The 21,784-nt window shown below is 43.7% G+C and overlaps 1 protein-coding gene across 2 annotated transcripts in view; it reads right to left on the reverse strand.

Annotated features, from left to right (window-relative positions):
- The window catches only part of AGBL1 (AGBL carboxypeptidase 1), an 832,432-nt gene that overhangs the window by 676,693 nt on the left and 133,955 nt on the right, over positions 1-21,784 (reverse strand). For both annotated transcript variants that reach the window (XM_053888750.1, XM_019460194.2), the window contains exon 7: positions 7,027-7,235. In XM_053888750.1, the coding sequence (XP_053744725.1) occupies positions 7,027-7,235 (209 nt within the window). The remainder of the gene's footprint in view (positions 1-7,026; positions 7,236-21,784) is intronic.

Here is a 21,784-nt window from a genome sequence, read left to right on the forward strand (position 1 = left end):
AATGATTCCCTAATATAAAAATGTAAGCCAACTTTCAAAACAGGAATGTTGTAACATGATCAAGAATGCTATTTCCCCTTCCACATGCTCAAATGATACCCATCAGTTGTCCTGAAAACACTCTCCATGGGAAATAAAATACTTGAGGCCATTTCATCCCTGGCACTGGCCAAAGGGCTTGGTGAAAAGTATTAGTATCAGAAAAAGAGAGAACTGAGCATGGAAGAGGAAGAGAGGGGAGGTAGATGACCCATCATGGATGATGTTCTGAGCTTAGTTTTCAGTAGGTACAGAGCAAAGGACAAGCCAAGGAACTCAGTCAAAACCACCAGCATTTTGGAAAGTGGTTATGTCTGTGATTGTCGTTAGTATTGTTATTGATGAATGTGATAACATGTTTTACTTTGCATAGGATGGTGCAGGTGAAAAGTGAGAAAAAGGATGGAGGCAGGTTCACCTGTCCTAACAGGTCGGGCCATGAATTTGGGGGAGAGGAGATTAAAATCAACAGAAACCAAGGCATTGGGGTTATAGTGAATCACTACCTAAATTAGGTGGATGGTAAGTGCTTTAGTAGACACAGTTTTCAGGAAAATGTTTATGAATTTTAAAATAATCCATGGTTCCAAAGTAACAGAAATGCCTAGATCCATCTGCCAACGTTTCCCTAGTGTTAAGGGAAGGGTACTGTGACAGGGCCAGGACTAAGGTAAAGTGAGGGAGGCACCCAGGATGCAAAATGTAAGGAGGCACTCCCTCAGGCTCCTGCAGCTGCAGGGCACTTATGCTGTGTATCAGAGATGACAAGAGCCCAAGAAATAGGATCCCTGGAAACAAATGGCTTAGAATTGGGGCAAAGGTGAACATTTTTGGCTCACTTTTCCCATCACTTCCAATAATACACCTGTTACCTGGAAAAGATGATGAAATATGACAGTGCCTTACATATTCAATTCACAGTTAACATCTCTGAATTAGCATTGGAATAATAAATACACTGCTTCTGGCTAAAAGTAACAACTCAGGAAACAACAGATGCTGGCGAGGATGTGGAGAAATGGGCATCCCTTCTTGCACTGTTGGTGGGAATGCAAACTGGTGCAGCCACTCTGGAAAACAGTGTGGAGGTTCCACAAAAAAATTAAAAATAGAACTACCCTACGACCTCAGCAATAGCACTACTAGGAATTTATCCAAAGGATACAGGAGTGCTGATTCATAGGGGCACATGTACCCCAATGTTTATAGCAGTGCTTTCAACAATAGCCAAATTATGGAAAGAGCCTAAATGGCCATCTTTATCTGATGAATGGATAAAGAAGATGTGGTTAATATACACAATGGAATACTACTTGGCAATGAGAAAGAATGAAATCCTGCCATTTGAAACAACATGGATGAAACTGGAGGGTATTAGGCTAAGTAAATAAGTCAGTCAGAGAAAGACAGATACCATATGTTTTCACTCATGTGTGGAACTTGAGGAACTTTACAGAAGACCATGGGGGAAGGGAAGGGGAAAAAATAGTTACAAACAGAGAGGGAGGGGGGCAAACCATAAGAGACTCTTAAATACAGAGAACAAACTGAGGGTTGATGCAGGGGGTAGAGGAGAGGAGAAAATGGGTGGTGGGCATTGAGGAGGGCACTTGTTGAGACGAGCACTGGGTGTTGTATGTAAGCAAGGAACCACAGGAATCTACCCCTAATACCAAGAGCACACTGTAAACACTGCATGTTAGCCAATTTGACAATAAATTATATTAAATAAATACATACATACATACATACACACACTGCTTCTGTGACACACAGGCAAGAGACAGAACTCCTCCTCATCCACGGTTTTGCTTTTCCCAGATCTCATTTACCCACAGTCAACCATAGCCTGGAAGCAGATGACGCTCCTCCGAGGTATCACCAGAAGGCCGATAGCCTAACGCTACATCCCAATGCCTCCCTTCATCTCCTCATGTGGGCATTGTATCACCTCACATCATCACAAGAAGAATAAGATATTTTGAGAGAGAGACCACATTCACATAATTTTTATAACAGTATATTGCTATAAGTGATCTATTCAATCATTGTTGTTAATCTCTTGATGTGCCTAATTTACAAATTAAACTTCATCATAGGCACGAACGTTCAGGAAAAAACAGCGAATGCATGGTCAGTGCTACCAGTGGTTTTGGGCATCTGCTGGGGGTCTTGGAATGTACCCCCCAGGATAAGGGGGGACTACTGTATAGCATACAGCTCAGACCCTGGAGCAAAAGCACCCCAAAAATTCAAATCTTGGGCTGATGATCACTAATCGCATCACCGGGGCAAGTTACTACGCCTCTGTGAGCTACAGCTTCGTCTATACAGCAGAGATCATAACAGAGCCTCTCTCATAAGGATGTGTGTGAATTTGAGTTAAAATAGGCAAAGTGCCTGCCCAATACTAAGCACTCAGTAAGTGCTGGCTAGCAGGATGTTAGCAGGCATCATTACACTCTTAAAATCTCATAAGAATCTGAAAGAAGATCCCAGTGCAGAGCCCTAGTGATAACCCTCACCATAAGAAAATGAGACACTTTAGTGGAAAAGTCCAGGAGTCCCAGGTCTAATTTCCAGCTCTCCTTTTACCAGCCAAAGCCATCAGCATCTCTGCCCGAGCTCCCATGGTCTAACCCCCGCCTTGCCCTCCCACCACTCCCTCCTTCCTCCTGTGCCCTCAGATACTCTCCTGTCCAAACAGCAGCCAGAATGGTCCTTTAAGATCATAAATCAGTTTAATGGGTATAGAGTTTCAGTTTTGCAAGATGAAAAGAGTTCTAGAGATTGGTTATACAACAGTGTGGATGCACTTAACAGTACTGAACGATACACTTTAAAATGCCCAGCATGGTCGACTTGATGTTGTACAAATTTTATAATTAAAATTAAAAAAAAAAAAGCATAAATTATATCAGGTCACGCCCCTGCTTCAAACCTGATGGAAATAAAATCTGAATTTCTTTTCATGGTATAGAAAGTTCTTCCCTCCTCTTTTCCTCCCCTTCCTCCTCCCCCTTTCCCTCCCTCCCTCCCTCCCTCCTCCTTCATATCTCTCTTGTCTTTCACAATTATTGGCATACCAGCATCATCATCATCATCATCATCATCATTATAATTTGCAAATAACCACTGAAATGATACACTAGATCCAAGGTTCCCTCGTTGGCAATCCGGTGACTCCAATACCTTCTCTGGCAGATGGGGGAGAAGACTGACAGGCAGCTCAAACCAGCACAGCTACGATGGCATCTATGCTCACAACACCCAGCCCAGGTGCTGGAGGCTCCACAGGCTAGGGCAGCCTCGAATACAGTGCAAGTTCAGCCTCTGCTCACATCCTGCATCCATTCCCAGCAAAAAATGGAGGCTGGAGGGTTGGTGTGAATTTGTTTCCTGAACAGTTGAGGTCTTCACTGACCTGCTGAGAGACTACTTTAAAACCCTCCTTGCAGAAACAGACTTTTTTTTTTTTTTTAATTTTTTTTCAACGTTTTTTTTAATTTATTTTTGGGACAGAGAGAGACAGAGCATGAACGGGGGAGGGGCAGAGAGAGAAGGAGACACAGAATCGGAAAGAGGCTCCAGGCTCCGAGCTGTCAGCCCAGAGCCTGACGCAGGGCTCGAACTCACGGACCGCGAGATCGTGACCTGGCTGAAGTCGGACGCTTAACCGACTGCGCCACCCAGGCGCCCCGAAACAGACTTTTTACAGAGAACACACGGCTGGTACCTGAGGGGAGGTGGGTAGAGGTATGGGGGAAACAGGTGATGGGGATTAAGGAGTGCACTTGTGATGAGCACCGGGTGATGCACGGAGGTGTTGAATCACTATACTGTACACCTGAAACTAATATTACACTCGATGTTAACCAACTGGAATTCAAATAAATACTTGTAAAAAAGATGAAAGGAAAAAAACTAAAATGAGGTTATTATGGTGGGCCCTAGTCCTGTATGACTGGTGTCCTTATAAAAAGGGACATTTGGACACAGACAAGCACATAGGGAGAATGTCTTGTGAAGACAGAGGCAGAGATGAGGTGACGCTTCTACAAGCCAAGGGTCACCAGGACTGCTGTGACCAACAGAATCTAGGAGAGCACCTGGGGCAGGTTCCCCCTCATGGCCCCGGAAGGAACCACCCTGGCGCCATCTTGATTTTGGACTTCTGGCCTCCAGGGCTGGGAGAAAGTCAATCTCTGCTATTTGAGCTGCTCAGTTTGTGGTGCTTTGTTATAGCAGCCCCCAGGAGACTCCTACAGGGAGGTTCCCGCACCACTCTTGGGTGTGACAATTCCCCAGAATGACTCTAAAAACTCATTAAAAGCTGTTGTAGTTGCACTCATGATTTACAGGGACTCACATTACAGACGAAGATCAGCCAAAGAGAGAGGCCCACAGGGCAGAGGGCAGCTGTCTCAGTCTGCTCAGGCGGATCCAGCAGGACACCACAGACCGAGTGGCTGATGAACAAACACATTTCTTTCTCACAGTTCTGGGGGCTGGAAGTCCAGGTTGAAGGCACCACCAGGTTCCCTGTCTGGTGAGAACCTGCTTCCTGGTTCACAGATGGCCATATTCTCACTGTGTCCTTACATGGAGCAGGGACCAGGGAGCTCTCTGGGGCTCCTCTTATAGTGCTCATTCTGCTCATAGGGACTGCACCCTCATCACCTCTTCCCCTCCCAAAGGCCCTGCCTTCCCAAACCATTACTCTGGGGAGTAGGGTTTCAGCATATGGATTTGAGGGAACACAGGCATTAGTCTATCACACCAGAGAAACACCAAACATGACTTAGATAGATAGATAGATAGATAGAAAATAGATACATAGATACATACATAGATGATAGATAGATAGGAAATATATAGATACATAGATAGATGATAGATAGATAGATAGATAGATAGATAGATAGATAGGAAATAGATACATAGATACATAGATGATAGATAGATAGATAGATAGATAGATAGGAAATAGATACATAGATACATAGATACATAGATGATAGATAGATAGATAGATAGATAGATAGATAGATAGATAGGAGATAGATAGATGGATAGATGGATATATTTTATATACATCCTGCTTCTAGCCTTACAGACCCTTTAATGCTTGTACTTCCCTTTCTACTATCTCCACCCTCTTCCTCTAACAGACATGTAATTCAGGGATCACTGTTTTCTTCCTTTTTTGCCCTTTTAATTCTTCTTAACACAGAGCACAGAAGCAGCCAATAAGGCAGAGGGCAGAGGAACCGGCTGGAGCACACGAATTGCTGGTGTGAGAGAGCTTCTGGGCATCAGCAGTGGAGGGGGGTGTTTCACTAGAGATTTGGGCGACACAGCTTACAAAGTATGGCGAAGCTTAGAAACATTCAAAGCACCGCTTCATCCAGAGAAACGGAATGTTCGATGCAGCTATTTCATGACTGAGAGGATCTGAAATCTGGAATGATGGCAAGAACCCACAGGTGATAGCTGACAGAAAATTAGATACTGGTTTGCAGCCCAACATTATGTGATTGTTCAGAGTCGGATGTGGGGGGAGACGCTATTATTTGTTTTTAATAGGAAAAGTCTACAGATGCCGTTTTTGGAAAACAGTACTGTCGTCGACTGCCTCATTGCCTCATGTACACAGGTAGAGAAAAAGTGAAGGGTGTCCAGAGGGGAGCAATGAGACTGAGGAAAGGGCTGTAGAGACAAGTTAACGTGAAGACAGCAGGGAGCATGGTGCCTGTGGAGCACGGCTGCCGTGGCCCCAGGTGAAGGGGAGTGAGCAGACGATGGATATTTGGAAGGCGTCCACATCCTCGATAGAGAGGGTATACATAGCTCATACTATGGTGTTTAAATTAGTCCTAATCAAGTGCAATTAAGGAATCTGTTGTTAGGGTTGAAATCCCGGAAACCTTAAACCACATATTCCACTGGGGTGCGGACAAGTAACGGCCCTTGCAGGTGCTCAGTCTGGCCCAGGATGCTTTTCCTCTTGAACTTGGCCTGACAGCCTTTTTCAGTAATTCAGGTCTCAGCTTAGGTGTCACCTGCTCAGAGAAGAACTTGACCTCTCTCACAGAACACGTTCTCCCTCCACCTATGGGCGTCACTGCGGACAGCCTGACTTTAATGATGTCGCAGAGCAATATGAAATTCTCTTCCTCGTTGAATTCTTTGCTTCCTTAGTATCTGACTCTCCCGCTAGAATGTTTACTCCACCAGATCAGGGGTCTTGCCTGTCATATTCATGTCCAGATTCCACTACTCTAATTATTCCAATCACTGCTCACATTTCTAGAGCAGCCAAGTCATGGCAAGCACTCCATTAAACGGAAGACATTTCCACATTAATATACTTAGGCTGTGCAATAACCTAGATTTTGTTATTTCCATCTTTTTGGAAAAGAAGAAACTTGAGACCCAGAAAGGTTGGGTGACTCCTCCAAGGTTTCACAGCTGTAAGTGCCTGGGCTGGGACCTGAACCCAGGTACTAGCTTTATAGTGAATACTGTGAACCACTGCACCACACAGTGTGTAGCCAATAAACATGTATTTTTTTAATTTATTTTTATTTATTTTTAATTTTTTAATGTTTATTTATTTTTGAGAGAGAGAGACAGAGCATGAGCTGGGGAGGGGCAGAGAGAGGGAGACACAGAATCCGAAGCAGGCTCCAGGCTCTGAGCCGTCAGCACAGAGCCCAAAGCAGGGCTTGAACCCATGAACCATGAGATCATGACCTAAGCTGAAGTCAGTCACTTAACCAACTGGGCCACCCAGGCGCCCTGCCAATAAACATGTATTGAATGAATGAATCGATCAGCACAAGAGTGAACAAATGCATGAGGTTTTGAATCCAGAACCTCTGCCCATAGCAGACAGTAAGAAACGTACTGAGGTTCTCACAGCTCTGTTCAGCAGGAACCATCCAGATATCATCCAACTGCAGAGGTGTTCCCAGGGTTAATTACCTGTGTGGTGCTGAAGAGGATCTCCATGCCCTGAGCTGCCAGGAAGGCCTCCCTGCCAGACCGGAGGTTGGCAATGTGCTTGAGGCAGAGCAGAAGCGTCCGGCGGATCAGCACATAGGTATTGGCTGTGTCATGGCCGTGCCAGTCCTGATGCAGCCTGAGCAAGCTGGTGACGTAGCCTCTGTTCACAGCCCTGCGGCTGTTAGACTCTGAAACCAATGGGAAAGGTGATGTCAATGACAGATTCTCCTGGCTGCACCTGCCTGAGGATGCCCCGATGTACCTCCCACAAGATTCTTATTATAAAGGGACTAATAATAACTTTCCACTGGAGAAAACTGGCAGATGTCACCTTCATTGAGGGATCAACATGGACATCACCATGTGTGTTGTGCTGAGAAAAACACAGCATCATTTCTATGGTGTTTCTGCCCAAAATGTATAGCCTGAATTTAACCATGAGGAAAACCAGCAAACCCAAAATGAGGGGCATGCTACTAGTGATCTGATCTATACTCTTCAAAAATGTCAAGGTCATGAAAGGAAAAAAAAAAAAAGGAAGGGAAAAGACAAAGAAAAGAGAAATAAAGAGAGAAACAGGAAGGAAGGAAGGAAGGAAGGAAGGAAGGAAGGAAGGAAGGAAGGAAAGAAGGAAGGAAGGAAGGAAGGAAGGAAGGAAGGAATTCGGCTAAAGTATTTATATAATATGTAGGTACAATGTAGAATTATAATTTAGATCCTAGGCTAGAAATAATTTTTTTTTTCTTTTGCTCCAAAAGGCATTAGAGATGCATTTGGTAAAATTTGAATAAGGTCTATAAATTAGAAGTATTGTATCGATGTACATTAGATTTTGGTAAACTGTGGCTATGTAAAAGAAAATCCTGTGCTTAGGAAATTCACAATAGGAATATGTGAAAGTCTGTAACTTATTCTTAAAAAGTTCAGAAAAAAACTGTAATAGTTAGGGGGGTGGGATGAATGAGGGAGAGACAGAGACATTTCCACCAGATTTCCATTCTTCTTTTCCTAAATCTCAGTGGACCTAGGGTATTGTCATTGGGTTGAGCAAATTATAAGATTTAGTCTTGGAAGAAGACCCTGAATGAGACATGATATCTGAAAGGCTATCATGTGTAACAGCTATATTGTGTTTTTCCTAAAGAGCACAGAAGCCAGCTTATGGATAATCAAGGTCTGGCTCAGTCCAAGAAAGGAATTCCTCATAGTCAAGACTATTCAACAAGAGAATGGACTCTATGTGGAAATGGACATCCGGGCACTAACAATGTTAAGACAGGGGTGGGAAGCCCACTCAACAGGATGTGGTATGGGGTTTTCTTACATCTGATGGGGAACATAATAGAGTGCTTTTCTGGTTCCCTTCACGTCTACACAATTTCTCTTTGTTGACTGAATGATCCTGGTGGAGGCCTCCCATGAGACACACCCTAGTGCACAAAGTCCTAATTTTCCCAAGAGATACTTTAAATTCTCCTTGAAGAAACACAGAGGAAAAGGAGTCCAAGAATCCTGTCTCAACACTTAACATATGCCCCTTTCCAGCTGAACCTCCTCGGGCTACTGGCTTGGTGGACAAATGTGTCCCAGCCCACATATACCCCAGAGACGTCTGGTCATCTCTGTTTGTGTGGACAAGGTGCATTGGGAGGCTATCACCGGCCGACTCTCAGCACAAATGCCCAAATCTTGCAGCCCTGCTCTCATTACCACATTTCTCCATTACCCCCACCGTTCACGCTGGCTTATGAGACAATATAGGCTTCTGGCCGAGGGTGTGTGAGACAGATCCCCTGAGCCGTAATTGGAGAAGCAAATTTCAGCTCAAAGTCAGATTTTTTTCCCTAAGACCATGTAAGTACACATAAGTGAAAAAATAACACAAAAACTCAGGGCTTTATTCCAGAGGGGTTTTCTCATAATATTAAAGAAATTCTTTTGTTGTTGTTGTTGCTTTCTGTGAGTTTGTCAAATTCTAAGTTGTCAGGCTTCACTGAGCCCCACTGAGATTTTTGAGCCATTTGTACAGTTGGGATCATTGTTGTTTGTTTGTTTGTTTGTTTAATTTTTTTGTTTTTTCACTTTTACAACATTTCATTCAGCCATGACCCTGAACTGAGGGTGATGAGCTTTGTTTGCCAGGTGATGTGTTTGCAGAAGGTTTAAATCGCTGTCATTACCTCCTTTAATGAATTATTCTTTTGCATCAACCGTATTTCTCTCCTTGGCTGGTTGCAGCCACAAAGCACCAGAGTTCTTTACTGCCTGAATGAGGTTCCAGCCTATCCAATATCTGACGTTTAAAAGAAAATCGAGGATTAAGTAGGAGGTATTAAAGTATCACCCGCTGGAAAGATGCCAGAATAGCAAACACAGTGGACAGAGGCCCCGTGGGCACAGAGAGGTTAAGGTCTTCTGTCTTTTATCTATTTTAAGGGTATGAGACTAATAATGTGTTATCTTAATGACCTTCATCCCCTACTCTTTGGAGGGGTAGGGGGCAGGGATAATGGGGAAAAAATCTTTAATTGTCTCAGAGAAAAATCCCTTATCAAATCCTAATGATTTTATTCATGATTTCCCGTTAATCCTCAACAAGCTGCCGTGTTTACTAACATCGAAAATGGCTACACCTCCTTCCCCGCTGACCCCACCTCAGTCAATCTTTCTCTAAGAATGGCTTGCAGAGTTTTGCAAAAGTCAATATGCCTCAAAAACCCTCAGCAAACTGAGGAAGAGCAAATGTGGAGAAGAGCTAAGACTGAAATGAGGGTCACCGAGATCAGTGATATGCAGGAGTTCTAGAAGATCTGAGAGGGAAACAGTGCTTCTCTAGGGGCCAAATAGCCATGAGAAAATGTTTTGGGTGAATTCAGGGTTCAGGGCAGGAGAAGGCTCCAGGTCCCCCGACCCTCTTCAAAACAGATCAGCTGCACTTAAGTCTGTTTATATAAAGGACTTTCTACTAAGATTTCCTTGGGAAAAAAAATTCCTGCTCAATTTTTTTAAGATTTCTCAAGTAGATTGGTTTATCTTAAACTTCTAGGAGTTTGGGAGTAGGTTGGACAGAGAGGAGATTTGAGTTTAATATCTCACTCCTCACTCCCACCCCATCTCAAAGGCACTCTCAGTGCCCTGTCTCCATCCTGTTGAATGTCTTCTCCGGCCAGTTTTCTTTTGGCAAATCCATGAACTCAACTTTGACCTTCCCTCTAATTCACCTTCTTATATTCTACTACTTCTGCCTCTCCAGATTATATTATCCTCCAGAATGAAGTCTGTGTAGCTAATTATGTCTGAAATGTTACCTAGCAATATTCTTATTTTTACCCCCACGTATTTCTTCATTGAGGTTCAGATGTTTTTTTTTCTTCTTTTGGCTCAGACCCCATCGATGCAGATTTTTACACTCAGGTAAAAAGAAAAAAAATAAATAACTGGAAGGGAATGTGCCAAGATATCACTAGTACTTACAGAGGAGGAAAAGACTGAGGATTCTATTTGCTTTAGACTTTTTAGATTCAATTTAGGCTTTTCTGTAGTTCTTATTCCCCACATACTCTACAATGCATTTTACTAATCAGGAGCAGTAAAAAATATTACCTTTTTGACAGGAGGTCCTTAGACTATTGGTCATGCCATGTTGTAAATGCCTGTGGGCAGGGTGAACGGCCCCTAGGTTACTATAGCAACCAACTCCCTTTTTTACTCTTACCCCATCCCCTTCAAAAGTGAATTACCTGCCTACTCCCTGAAGTCATTTGAAACCCTGATCATCTCTATAGAGATGTTTATCCTTATAAAGAGGAAAGTCTAGATGCCTTCAAGACTCAAAGATTGACTGTCTCATGGGGAACAGTCAGCCCCATGCCAGGCTGGTGGAGAAATGCTCTGTGACCCAGATTATTATACCTGCAAGCAGTCCACGCCTCTGCCACTGTTCCTTGGCGGAACCAAAGAAAATTTTCATCTCTGCTCTTCACTTCCCATATCTGGGAATTTCATCAGCCCTTTTAGGGTCAAGTGATGACTTAAAGCAGAGGCCGCGTGGGAACCTGCGGCAGAGCAACAAACCAAACAACACAATAGCCGCGCTCTCAGATGAGACGGACACATTACTGCAGACCTCTAAACTCTGCCATCCCTTAGTCACCCACCCTTCATGGCCTCGATGGGCCTGCTTTGCAGGCAGAGCTTCCAGGTGTCTGCTTTCTTTTGGGACTCCTTGTACCTGGCCAGGAACTCCACCACTCTCCAGCTGTGTGGACTTGAACCTGTCAGTTCACTGTTGTATCACTAAGTCTTTATCTGAATGACAAAACTAATAATATCCCTTCCTGGGGAGTTGTTGAGAAAATTACATGAGATAATACATACAAAGTTGATAGCTCCATGCCTGACGCATACTAAGCACCCAATACCTCTTACCCATTATGACTGTCATTATCAACATGATAAGCAAAATCTACTTATGGCTCCAACTTCCCCTCTATTACTATGGACAACAACGTGCCAAATGCTCGGGATATGAACATATTCTTTTCGACAGCTTCATTCAAGAACAGGAGCTCCGGGGTCACATAGCTGTTGATTTGAATGTTGGCTCTACCAGTTACCAGCTCTGAAACCTCAGTTCAGTTGCTTAGTCACTCTCAACTATATTTCCATCATCCGCAAAGAGTAAAGCAAGATAAAAAAAGATTAATTACAACATCAGCCCTACAAGCTCATTAGAGGGAATAAATGCTTAGCATAGCACCCGGCACAAAGCTTGTGCTCGATAAACGAGAATTCCCTTCCCCATAAGGATGACATCAAACTTCACATACATTTTACCGGTGATAATTCCCCAAGGAAAAGTTTCTAAATAAGTAAAACGTATAGTCAAGTGTCTTCAGTCTCTGTGTAACATAGTTGACTTCTCACCCCAAAATATCCACCAGTTTTACGTTGCTGCCCATCTAGCCTTAGACATCCTGATAGAGACACACTGAGGGTCACACCCCAATTTATCCCAGGTGTCCTTACAGAAAAGTCCATAATGCAGACCTTTATTGTTGCCCTCTCTGGCAAAATTTACCTCAGTTGGGTCCCATTACACCAAAGCTTTTTATAGAGGACTGGCTAATGTTCTAAGATCCTCTTGACTGATAATGCTTAACTGGCTAACAGCCCATCCCTGCCTTTGATAAGGCACATAGGAGTAAGAATAAATACAAGGATTCCAGGCTCCCATCATTCTTGAGAACAGAAATTATCTTCAGCCACACAGCGTACTATGACATTACCATCCCAAGAACTTCTTGCCCAGGGTGATTAAATAGCTTTATCCTCTGTTTTAGGAATTTCATGAAAATCCATTCATATGAACTATTGACAATTCAGCTAGTCCTTTTCGGGATAGTGGCCCCTTCTCAGAGCTGAAGACCACTGAACTGTACATACCAAATGTCCATTTACTCTTCAAAGTTTGCTTCCAAACCCTCTCTGTGCTATGTCCCCCAACTCTGAGCAACTACATCACAAACATTGCCTGATCCCAACCAGGACCCCACACTGAAAGACCCACTTTGGGTGTGCCTGGGTGGCTCAGTTGGTTAAGCGTCTGACTTCAGCTCAGGTCATGGTCTCATGGTTTGTGAGTTCAAGCCCCGCATTGGGCTCTGTGCTGACAGCTTGGAGCCTGGAGCTTGCTTCAGATTCTGTGTCTCCCTCTTTCTCGGCCCCTCCCCCAATCTCAAAAAAATAAAACATTAAAAAAAAATTTTTTTAAAGAAAGACCCACTTTGCACACAGTACTCTCATTCTATAATAACCACCCGAGAACTCCTCCTTGAGGGACATTATTAAAACTCAAGGTAATGGTGACCTTAACTATGGGAAACAATATGCTTGGCTTTGTAACACATTACTTTTGTGGTCTTTACAGGGAGTCAATTTAGAAGATATTTCTGGACAAAGCAGGCTTTTACTAAGACTTATAAATCATATTATATGAACAACGAGCTGCCTACTCTGCCATTATAACACCATTTACAATTACGGAGTATTTATTTACTGAATGTTTCCTATGTTCTCAGTACTGGGTTAATCATTTTACATGATTATCTCATTTATCTCATGGAAATGCTTTGAGATAAGCATTATCTTCCTCCTTTTACAAATGAAGGCACAGGGGCTGGGAGAAGTCAGACAACTCACTGAAGCCCTTAGAGCTCACAAAAGCCCTATCCATGATTCCAGTGGGACTCCCCATCTGCCACCAAAGATGAAATCCCACACTGTTACTCCCAAAGCAATGATAGTTTACACTTTTTTGCACCCAAAAAAAGCCCTTTAGCTGTTGCCAGAGTAACCAACTTCTTGAGGAAGGTTCCTGAAAAACTACTGGAGATAAAGCCAGTGAACACCTGAAGCCTGGGGTGCTTGAGGGGAGTGGCTTGCAGCCAATTTTACCTTGGCTCAGCCCTTCCACGCACCCAACTTCTCTGTTCCCTCCCAGGCCCCTAAGTTGTGAGGAGAGTTTATTTTTAATAGGAAACTTGACAAGATTTAAAGGTCCCAGGACACCTGTGGCTCTTCAGGTCACTGGAGGAGGTGTTTGGGAGTCTCCCTGACTCTCAGCCAGTGATTCCATGAGGCCAGTCCAGAAGCCAGGCTCTGATGGGAGTGCTGTGCTGTGGAGCAGGAGGGAACAGGCCAGCTCTCATGGGCTCCTCCCCCTGGTGGCTGCAGCAGGTCTCGCTCACAAAGAAGGAGCAGAAGTACGTGTACTGAGACAGGGCTAATCTTAATGTCATTGATGGTGGAAATTCTACATGACTATCATTAGCCCAAATAAGAATGATGCTATTGAATTAGCTTGCAGGGATCCTTTTTTTCCCCTTTTTTAGAATAGATGCATTTCAGGAAACTTGACTATAAAGTAAATTTTGATTTCAACTGAAGGTGTTTTCCCACTGACCGCCTTTAAAAAATGAAAGATGCTTTTCCTAAGCCCCAGAAATCACAGCTGAGAGGCATTAGAGAATATCCTTCACAGCAGTTTTCAATCTAGACTCTTGCATTGCTTTTATTTTTTAGTCGCCAATTCTTTCTAATACCTCTCCGTAGATATGTTCCCAAACCCTAGGAATTTCTCCACTCTCAGGAAAGCCTCGGAATCCACATCTTCCTTTTCTGCTAGCCCTTGGTGAGAACCATGTCTAAGGAAGGGCGTTAGGCTGGGATGCTAAAAGAGAAGGTGGTACCATCATGGACATACTCCAGACAGCACACCACACACCTGCGGTTCAGGGCTCGCCATTCCCCACGATGGATCAATCTCATCTTGTGCTTTATCAATTCTAAGGAATGTATTTTTTCACACTGGCATTTCCAAAATTAAGGTGCTTCTAACCGATGATAGTGTTTCCATTATAACTGGCAGTGTTTTTTCACTCAGTGGTACGTAAAAAGTTGTACATCTTATAGTCCATGACATCTTAGGTTTGAGGAAATATGATTCACTTTTCAATATTTTTAGTTTGAAAATTCTCTAAAAGGACTTCATTCCCAGCAAGAGGTTATCACTTGAGAGGTTTTCTCTGCCTATGCAAATATGCAGAGGCATTTGGTCCTGAAAGCCAGATCCTGCTGTAGTGAGGTACTCAGTAAACTGTCAACTGAAATTATGCTCATATTCCCCACATCCAAGGCACCACCATTACTTCATTCAACAAACACTTACTTAGCAAGCACTATGCACCAGCATATGCCAGGCACTGTTCTAAGCACTGGGGTACTACAGTAGGAGATGGGCTAGACCATGGCTTGTTTCCCATGGGGGAGCTGGAGAGACACACATCTAAATAGGCACACACACAAAGGGGAAAAAAATAATTTCAGATAGTGACAAGTACTACAGGGCAAAATAAAGAACAATGGTAGAGGGGTCCCTGGGTGGCTCAGTTGGTTAAACATCCAACTCTTGATTTCGGCTCAGGTCACAACCTCATAGTTTGTGAGTTCAAGCCCCATGTTGGTCTCCACACTGACAAGTCAGAGCCTACTTGGGATTCTCTCTCCCTCTTCCTCTGCCCCTACCCCATGCATGCACTCTCTCTCTCTCAAAATAAATAAACATTTTTTTTAATTTTTAAATGTTTTTTATTTATTTTTGAGAGAGAGAGAGAGAGAGAGAGAGATGGAGCAAGAACAGCAGAGAGGCAGAGAGAGAGACACACACACAGAATCTGAAGCAGACTCATCACAGAGCCTGATGTGGGGCTCGAACTCATGAACCGTGATCATGACCTGAGCCAAAGTCAGATGCTTAACCGACTGAGCCACCCAGGTGCCCCAATAAATAAACTTTAAAAAAAAAATAGTAATGGTAGAGTGACTAAAGGCACAACTACTCTAGATTGGGTGGTCAAGGAAAAGACCCTTCAAGGAGACGGTATTAGTGCTGAGATCTGAATGATAAGAAGGAATCAGGAAGGAGAGATCTGGTGGCAGAAAATTCCAGAAATCTTGAGAGGAAAGCAAATGGAGAAGCCCAAACTTGGTGTACAGATAACAAAAAGTCTGCAGCCAAAACAGGTAGAAAAAGTGAGACAAGAGTAGATTATTGAAAAGGAGCGTAGGGATCAGAATGAGTGACCTCTGCCATTTTGACATCCATCATGGCAGGTTGTGTAAAAGTGGAGGGATATGTCACGCTGAGATTTTCTCACTCTCCTTTTTGTTTTTTGTTTTCGTAATCTCTGCAAGAAAGCACTTAAGAATGATCATCTTTGCCTGGACCTCAATTTTTCCAGGTGCTTTCCTACCCATCCCAACTTTTATTTTGAGTCTAGACTTTGGTAGGGAAAGAAACACTTGCCAAGACCCAAGACAAGCCACTGTCCCATCTGAGTCCCTGCAGAAAACCTTCCTGGTTTCACTGTCTTTCCATCGTCAACTCATCAGAAGATGATACTTGAAGAGGAGAGCCAGGATTTACACCAGAAAGAAGAAAGCTGAGACCTTCCCCGTTGCTTTTCTCTGTCAATTGCTAAGTGAGATACCAGTCTGTCGGTGGCGGTGGCGTTGCCTGCTTCTGGCCAGGGACAGAGGAACAGTGATATCAGCGGGAAACACACCCGCAAAGTGAGGCAACATCCCATGCCAATCTGTACATGCTGCAGTATGCCTCTGGGCCTGGAGGGGGCGCTGCAGGAAGGCGAGAGCGTGTGCCTCCGCGCTGCTGGCTAAGACTGCCCTCTGGCCTTAGGGCGTTCAACAGCACAGCGGTAAGGAAGCACAGGAGCCTTGTGCTCCCTGGTTCCAGCTTGAGACCTGCCACCCCTGATGCATCTGGTCCTCTCTCCTATCACCCAGACTGTACTCACAGTAGACTCTTATGGGGGCCCTCTGCCTCCAGCTCTCCTCCATGGCCCAACACATCTTACTAAAGCACAGCTCTCAGTCTGTCATCCCCTAATCAATAATAGATAGATAGATAGATAGATAGATAGATAGATAGATAGATAATGTGATGGCTGCAATGAAAGCTGGGAGTCTGGGGATGCCAGGTGGGGTCTGGTGTTCCCTGGGTCATACTGTATGGGTGGCAGTGCTTGCTTTGCTGTGTGCCCCTGGGATTGGGGCAGGGGCTCAGGGAGAGGCTGAGCGGGGTCTCCAACCGCCCCTGCCACCACAGCAGCCTCACCATCATCCGTGTGCATGCAGTGGTCCTGGGAAGCATTTCATTTAGGCAAACTCTTATTTCTTAGGAAAAAAAAAAAGATATGAAATTCTCTGGAAGTGAAATGAACGTATGGATTTTAATGCCAATATGTCAGGTTCCTATTACACAATCTTGGGCAAGTCAGTCAACCCCTTTGAGCCCCGATGTTTTCTCTACAGAACAGTTTCTCAGCCTTGCACGATTGCCTTTGGGGGCTGGATATTCTCATTTCCTGGGGAGCAGGAGTGGGGACTGCAGGATGTTGGGTGGCATCCTGGTCTTACTCACTAGATATGGCAACCAAAACGTGCCAAATGTCCCCTCCGGGGCAAAATCGCTCATGTCGAGAATCACTATACAATAGTTAAATATTTGCCTGTCTTGCAAGACTATGTAAAGATTAAATGGGATAATACATGAAAAGGTGCTTTGTAAACTGCTAATATTAGAGTCTGGAGGAAACACCTGACTTACACCTCGACATAAACAAATAATTGTACAGTCGATCCTGAATGTGATGAAGAAGTTACTGTGCACCTTCAGAGCCGGGAGATGTTTATCTTTTTTGTCTATCTCTTTAAATCTCTGTGATACTTTATCTTTGTCAATCCATAGCCAGTCATTTATTATGCCAGGATGATACAAGTTCTAAAGTCTAAAACATTTAGAGCTCAGCAACCTTGGATGTTAACCCCTGATTCCCTAGAATGGAAACTAAATAAGGGTATTCAGTTGGGTCAACTGAATGGGCCACATATGCTGAATTCAATGATTTATCTATTCCTTTTGCAGAAAAAGCTTCTAGAGGGAAGACAGAGGCTGAAAGCAATTGTGTCTCATTCAATACTCAGGGGATATGTTAGGAGATGAATTTACATTGCAATAGGCTTTATGCCTTTGTAGGATCAATTCCTGAAATTCCCAGGATTTTCCAAATGGTGGTGATAATAAAGTGAGACGTGATCTTTACGGAGATGTACTAAGATCTAGCATTATGCTCCTACCACATGTACATCACCCTGTTTAAATCTTACTAATTATCCTTGGAGGGTATCATTTTCCCCACTTTACACATGAAGTGGTTCCAGCACAGTCACTAAGGAACACACCCAGAGGGGCTCTGATTGGAATCCACAGAAGATCAGAGCCAGCTTCGAGACCACTATCCAAACACTATTCTCCACAAGGTCTTATCCTTTCAGAGAATAAGTGGTTTGAGCTTTTAGCAAACACACACCCTTCACACATGACCCTGAGCCTCCTTAAGGAGGCATTCACACTGTTGTCAAAGGAACACCTTGGCTCAAACTTACAGGCAGATAATCAAGCCAGAGGGAAAGCCCTGGATACAGAACTTACATTACTAGGGCTTACATTACTGCGAGAGTACAGGACCACCTGGGTAAAAGACAGCATCCTGTGTGGGTGTAAGAACCAGGATTGGTTCCAATCTCATTACAACAGTATGTGATGTAGCCAACACTTTTGTGCCTAAGAGGAAAAACTCAACGCCACCATCCACAGCTCTGTGCGGTGTGGATGCCTCCAACCCCCCAGCCATCTTGGGAGGGTGGTTCACCATCCTGCCCATACTTCCCACCGTTATAATCTCCACTGGATGCTGAGCCTCCCCATTTAATTAGATTTAGTTGAATTGTTTAATTGAGTCTCTTGGCTCCAAGAGACTTAAAAGTTCCTCAACCAGGTCTCAGTGGTGAATACAACATTTCGGATCTTTCTCTGAGTCAAACAAACTTCACTATGGCCACCTTCCTTATGACCACCGCATAGTAAAAACCGAGCACACTTTTCCAACCTCCTGAAGGACGTGTCCACGCATCTTTAAGCCATAACCTCAAGACCACAGACTGAATGCTGAGAGCGTCCCGTGAGAAAATTTATTTCAGAGGTTCTCAAACTTGATTCCTTTAAGCCCCAAGGAACATAATGGAAGTTTCTCAGAGTCAATCAGGAGCCACCGAAGGGAGTTATACAATAAGTGAGTCACAGGAATAAAAAGTAGAGCATAGGGGAACATAGTCGATAAGACTGTAAAAATGTTGTATGGGGACTACATTTATCGTGGTGAGCACCACATAATATACAGAGTGATGGAGTCAGTGCATTGTACACCTGAAACTAATAAAACAGTGGATGTCAACTCTACTTCAATAATAAGCATATAAATAAATAAATAAAGCAAGTAAGCAAGCAAGCCAGGAAAAGAGGGGGTAGCCAGGGACAGATCAGGCTATCATTCTATCATTCGTTGGGGCCTCCCACTTCTGCTCCCATTTTATCTACTTGAGATATGTCATATCCTCATTATTTTGAAAAGGGTTCTCCTATGAAGGAACCCTCCAAGCACTCATCCTGTGGAGCCCGCCCATTTTTGTAAAGCCAGGCTGAAGTCAAGGGCAACGATGAGGAAGCAATTTAAGAGCACACGGGCGATCAGCAGAGTCCAGATTTCTCCAACTCCCACGTGGAAAGTGGGGATCGCCTTTGAAATATGACGATATTCTGCCTCAGAGACGGTCATAACCAAGTTCAAACCCTAGCTCTCTACTTACCTTTTCGGGGATCGTTGGGAAATTCACACACCTCCCTCACTATTCCTTCCTCGTTTGTAAAATGGGCGTGTAAAATGCATGGTAAGCGTCAGAGTTCTGTAATCACCAGTCATGATGGTTATTCCTTGAAGGTACTCTAATAAACAGTAATTCTCTTCCCACATTCGGCCCTGCTTCGTACTTCCTGGAGTGGCGGCAGGAAACAGTTCAAGAAACCCATTATGAAATGGGATGAGGGGTTCGTGTGGAGCGTGGGAAGGCCGACAGGCATTTCCCTTAAGTGGTGCCTTTGGCCTTGGCAGCAAAGGCGAGGAAGATACAGGTTGTCAGAAGGGCATGAGGGAGATGGGGAAAGGTAACTGCAAGATTTGCTGCTGTTCACCAGAGGCAGCCCTCAGAAAAGCTGCTGGGGATGCTCCCTGCCCTCCGTAAGTCCTGCTCAATCATGCTCAACATCACTGGGGTTGCAACAAATTCCAGAGGCTTTTCCAACCAAGGGCTCCACTCACCCCGCCTCCTCCCAACTCCCTTAAATAATGGCTGAGCAAATGCCTCTGAGACCATCTTCAGCTAATTTCCTTCAAGACATGCAAGCTGCTAATGCTGGGAAGTACAGATAGTGTGGAATAGCAAATATGGCCAAAATTAGATTAAAATAACCTCCTGATAAACAAATTACTCACTGAAAATAAATATTCCACTGCTGGGGCCAAGATAACTAAAAGAACAGCACCACCACATGGCAAGAAGAGGAACTACACCTGCTGCAGTCCGGCCAGTCCCTGTCCGTCCACACTCAGCTACGGAGTCTGACCAGGGGAGGGGGACAGGGAAGGGGATTAAAGAGAATGTGTGGTATCCTATCAGCTTAAACCTTTAAAATATTTTATGTACTTGTACAAAAGACAAAAATATTTGGCAAAGAGGTCTGAACTTTGAGCCAAGGTGAGGGGGAAAAAACCAACAACCAATGTGCCAAGTTGAATGCAGAATGACATAATGGGAGTCTGTGATTCTTCCTGTCCCAGTTCCCTTCCTCTCCCTCACCCCATCGTTCATCAGATTCTCCCCGATGCTCAGCCTCACAGCAAAGACTCTGGCCCCTTGCACAGCCATGCTGGTATGTTGGGCATCTCTTACCAGGTCCCATTCCAATGCTTATATGGGATAGACCACGTACTGCTCTTTTCTCAATTAAATGACAAATGCTCCCAATCACCCCCCCCCAAAAAAAATCCTTCTGATACTTAGAAAGTATTTATGTAGCCTCCTTTCAGCTTTTGATCTTATCTTATTTGGGCTAAATAAGCCTATCCTCACTATTCTCTTCTTGGAATGCACAGGGCTCAGGTCCCAGCATCTAGACACAGGCAGTATGCTCTGCAGCCCACAAGTTGTGTGCGTTACGTAAGCTTCCCAAACCTCAGCTCTTACACCTGTAAAGTGGGGATAACAATGTCTCCTTGACAGGCTAAATGTATATGAAGTGGTTGACATACTAAGAACTCAATAAACTGTAGATATCTGTGGTGTCATTTCAATACAGCAGTGTGACAGATAATAGCTTGTTACTCCGCATTCACACAAAGCTGACTGCAGCAGTCCATCCCAGTGTGAAAAATGCCAAAATCTATCAATATTATTTGAAGCAGGTTTTTGGTTCATCACAGAAATATACTGCCCGCTTCTCCAAAAGATATGTTAGAAGAAGAGACATTGAGTCTAGAATCACATCACAATTTGATTCTTTCTGGGGATGGGAATTGGGCTGGCCTCTTCACTAAAGGCATGCTGAAAATAAATGTATGTGATTTAAATCAAGAAACTGGAATCCTTCCTTAGTCACCATGAATGTATTAGTCTTGGGCACAGCCCAATGTGAAGTATGAGGGACACAGAAGGGACCCCAGCCTTCAAGGAGCTATACCCAATAAGAAAAATCCTTACACACATATGCAAAAATACAGGAATCATTGATTACCGTATGGGTAGTTCTTATAGGTATAAATATAAGATTCTATAAAAGGTTTAATAGGTTTAATCTAATGCTGGGCATTAAATGGGGTTGAGTAGTATTCAGAAAAACTCCGCACAGAGGTATTTGTGCTGAGATATGAAGAAGGAGCCAGGGTCATCCTGACAGGAAACTCCAAAGTCACAGCTATCTGGGTGGGTCACTCCCTCTCTCTGGTCCTCAGTTTCCCTGTGTAAAAATAAGGAGATAGGGGAGGGGACAAAGCCAATAGTTTTCTGGGATATAGATGACAACTCTGTATTATAATTCTCAAACTTGCTAGGAGATTAGATCTTAATTATTCCAACCACTAAAAAGAACTGATAATTATGTGACATGATAGAGGTGCAAATTAGTGCTATAATGACAATTACATTACAATATATAAATGTATCAAATCAACATGCATTATATTTACACAATGTTATATGTCAAATA

This window comes from Panthera pardus, unplaced genomic scaffold (assembly GCF_024362965.1).
Source record: "Panthera pardus isolate Hobbes unplaced genomic scaffold, ASM2436296v1 HiC_scaffold_24, whole genome shotgun sequence".
Taxonomy (NCBI): Eukaryota; Metazoa; Chordata; class Mammalia; order Carnivora; family Felidae; genus Panthera; species Panthera pardus.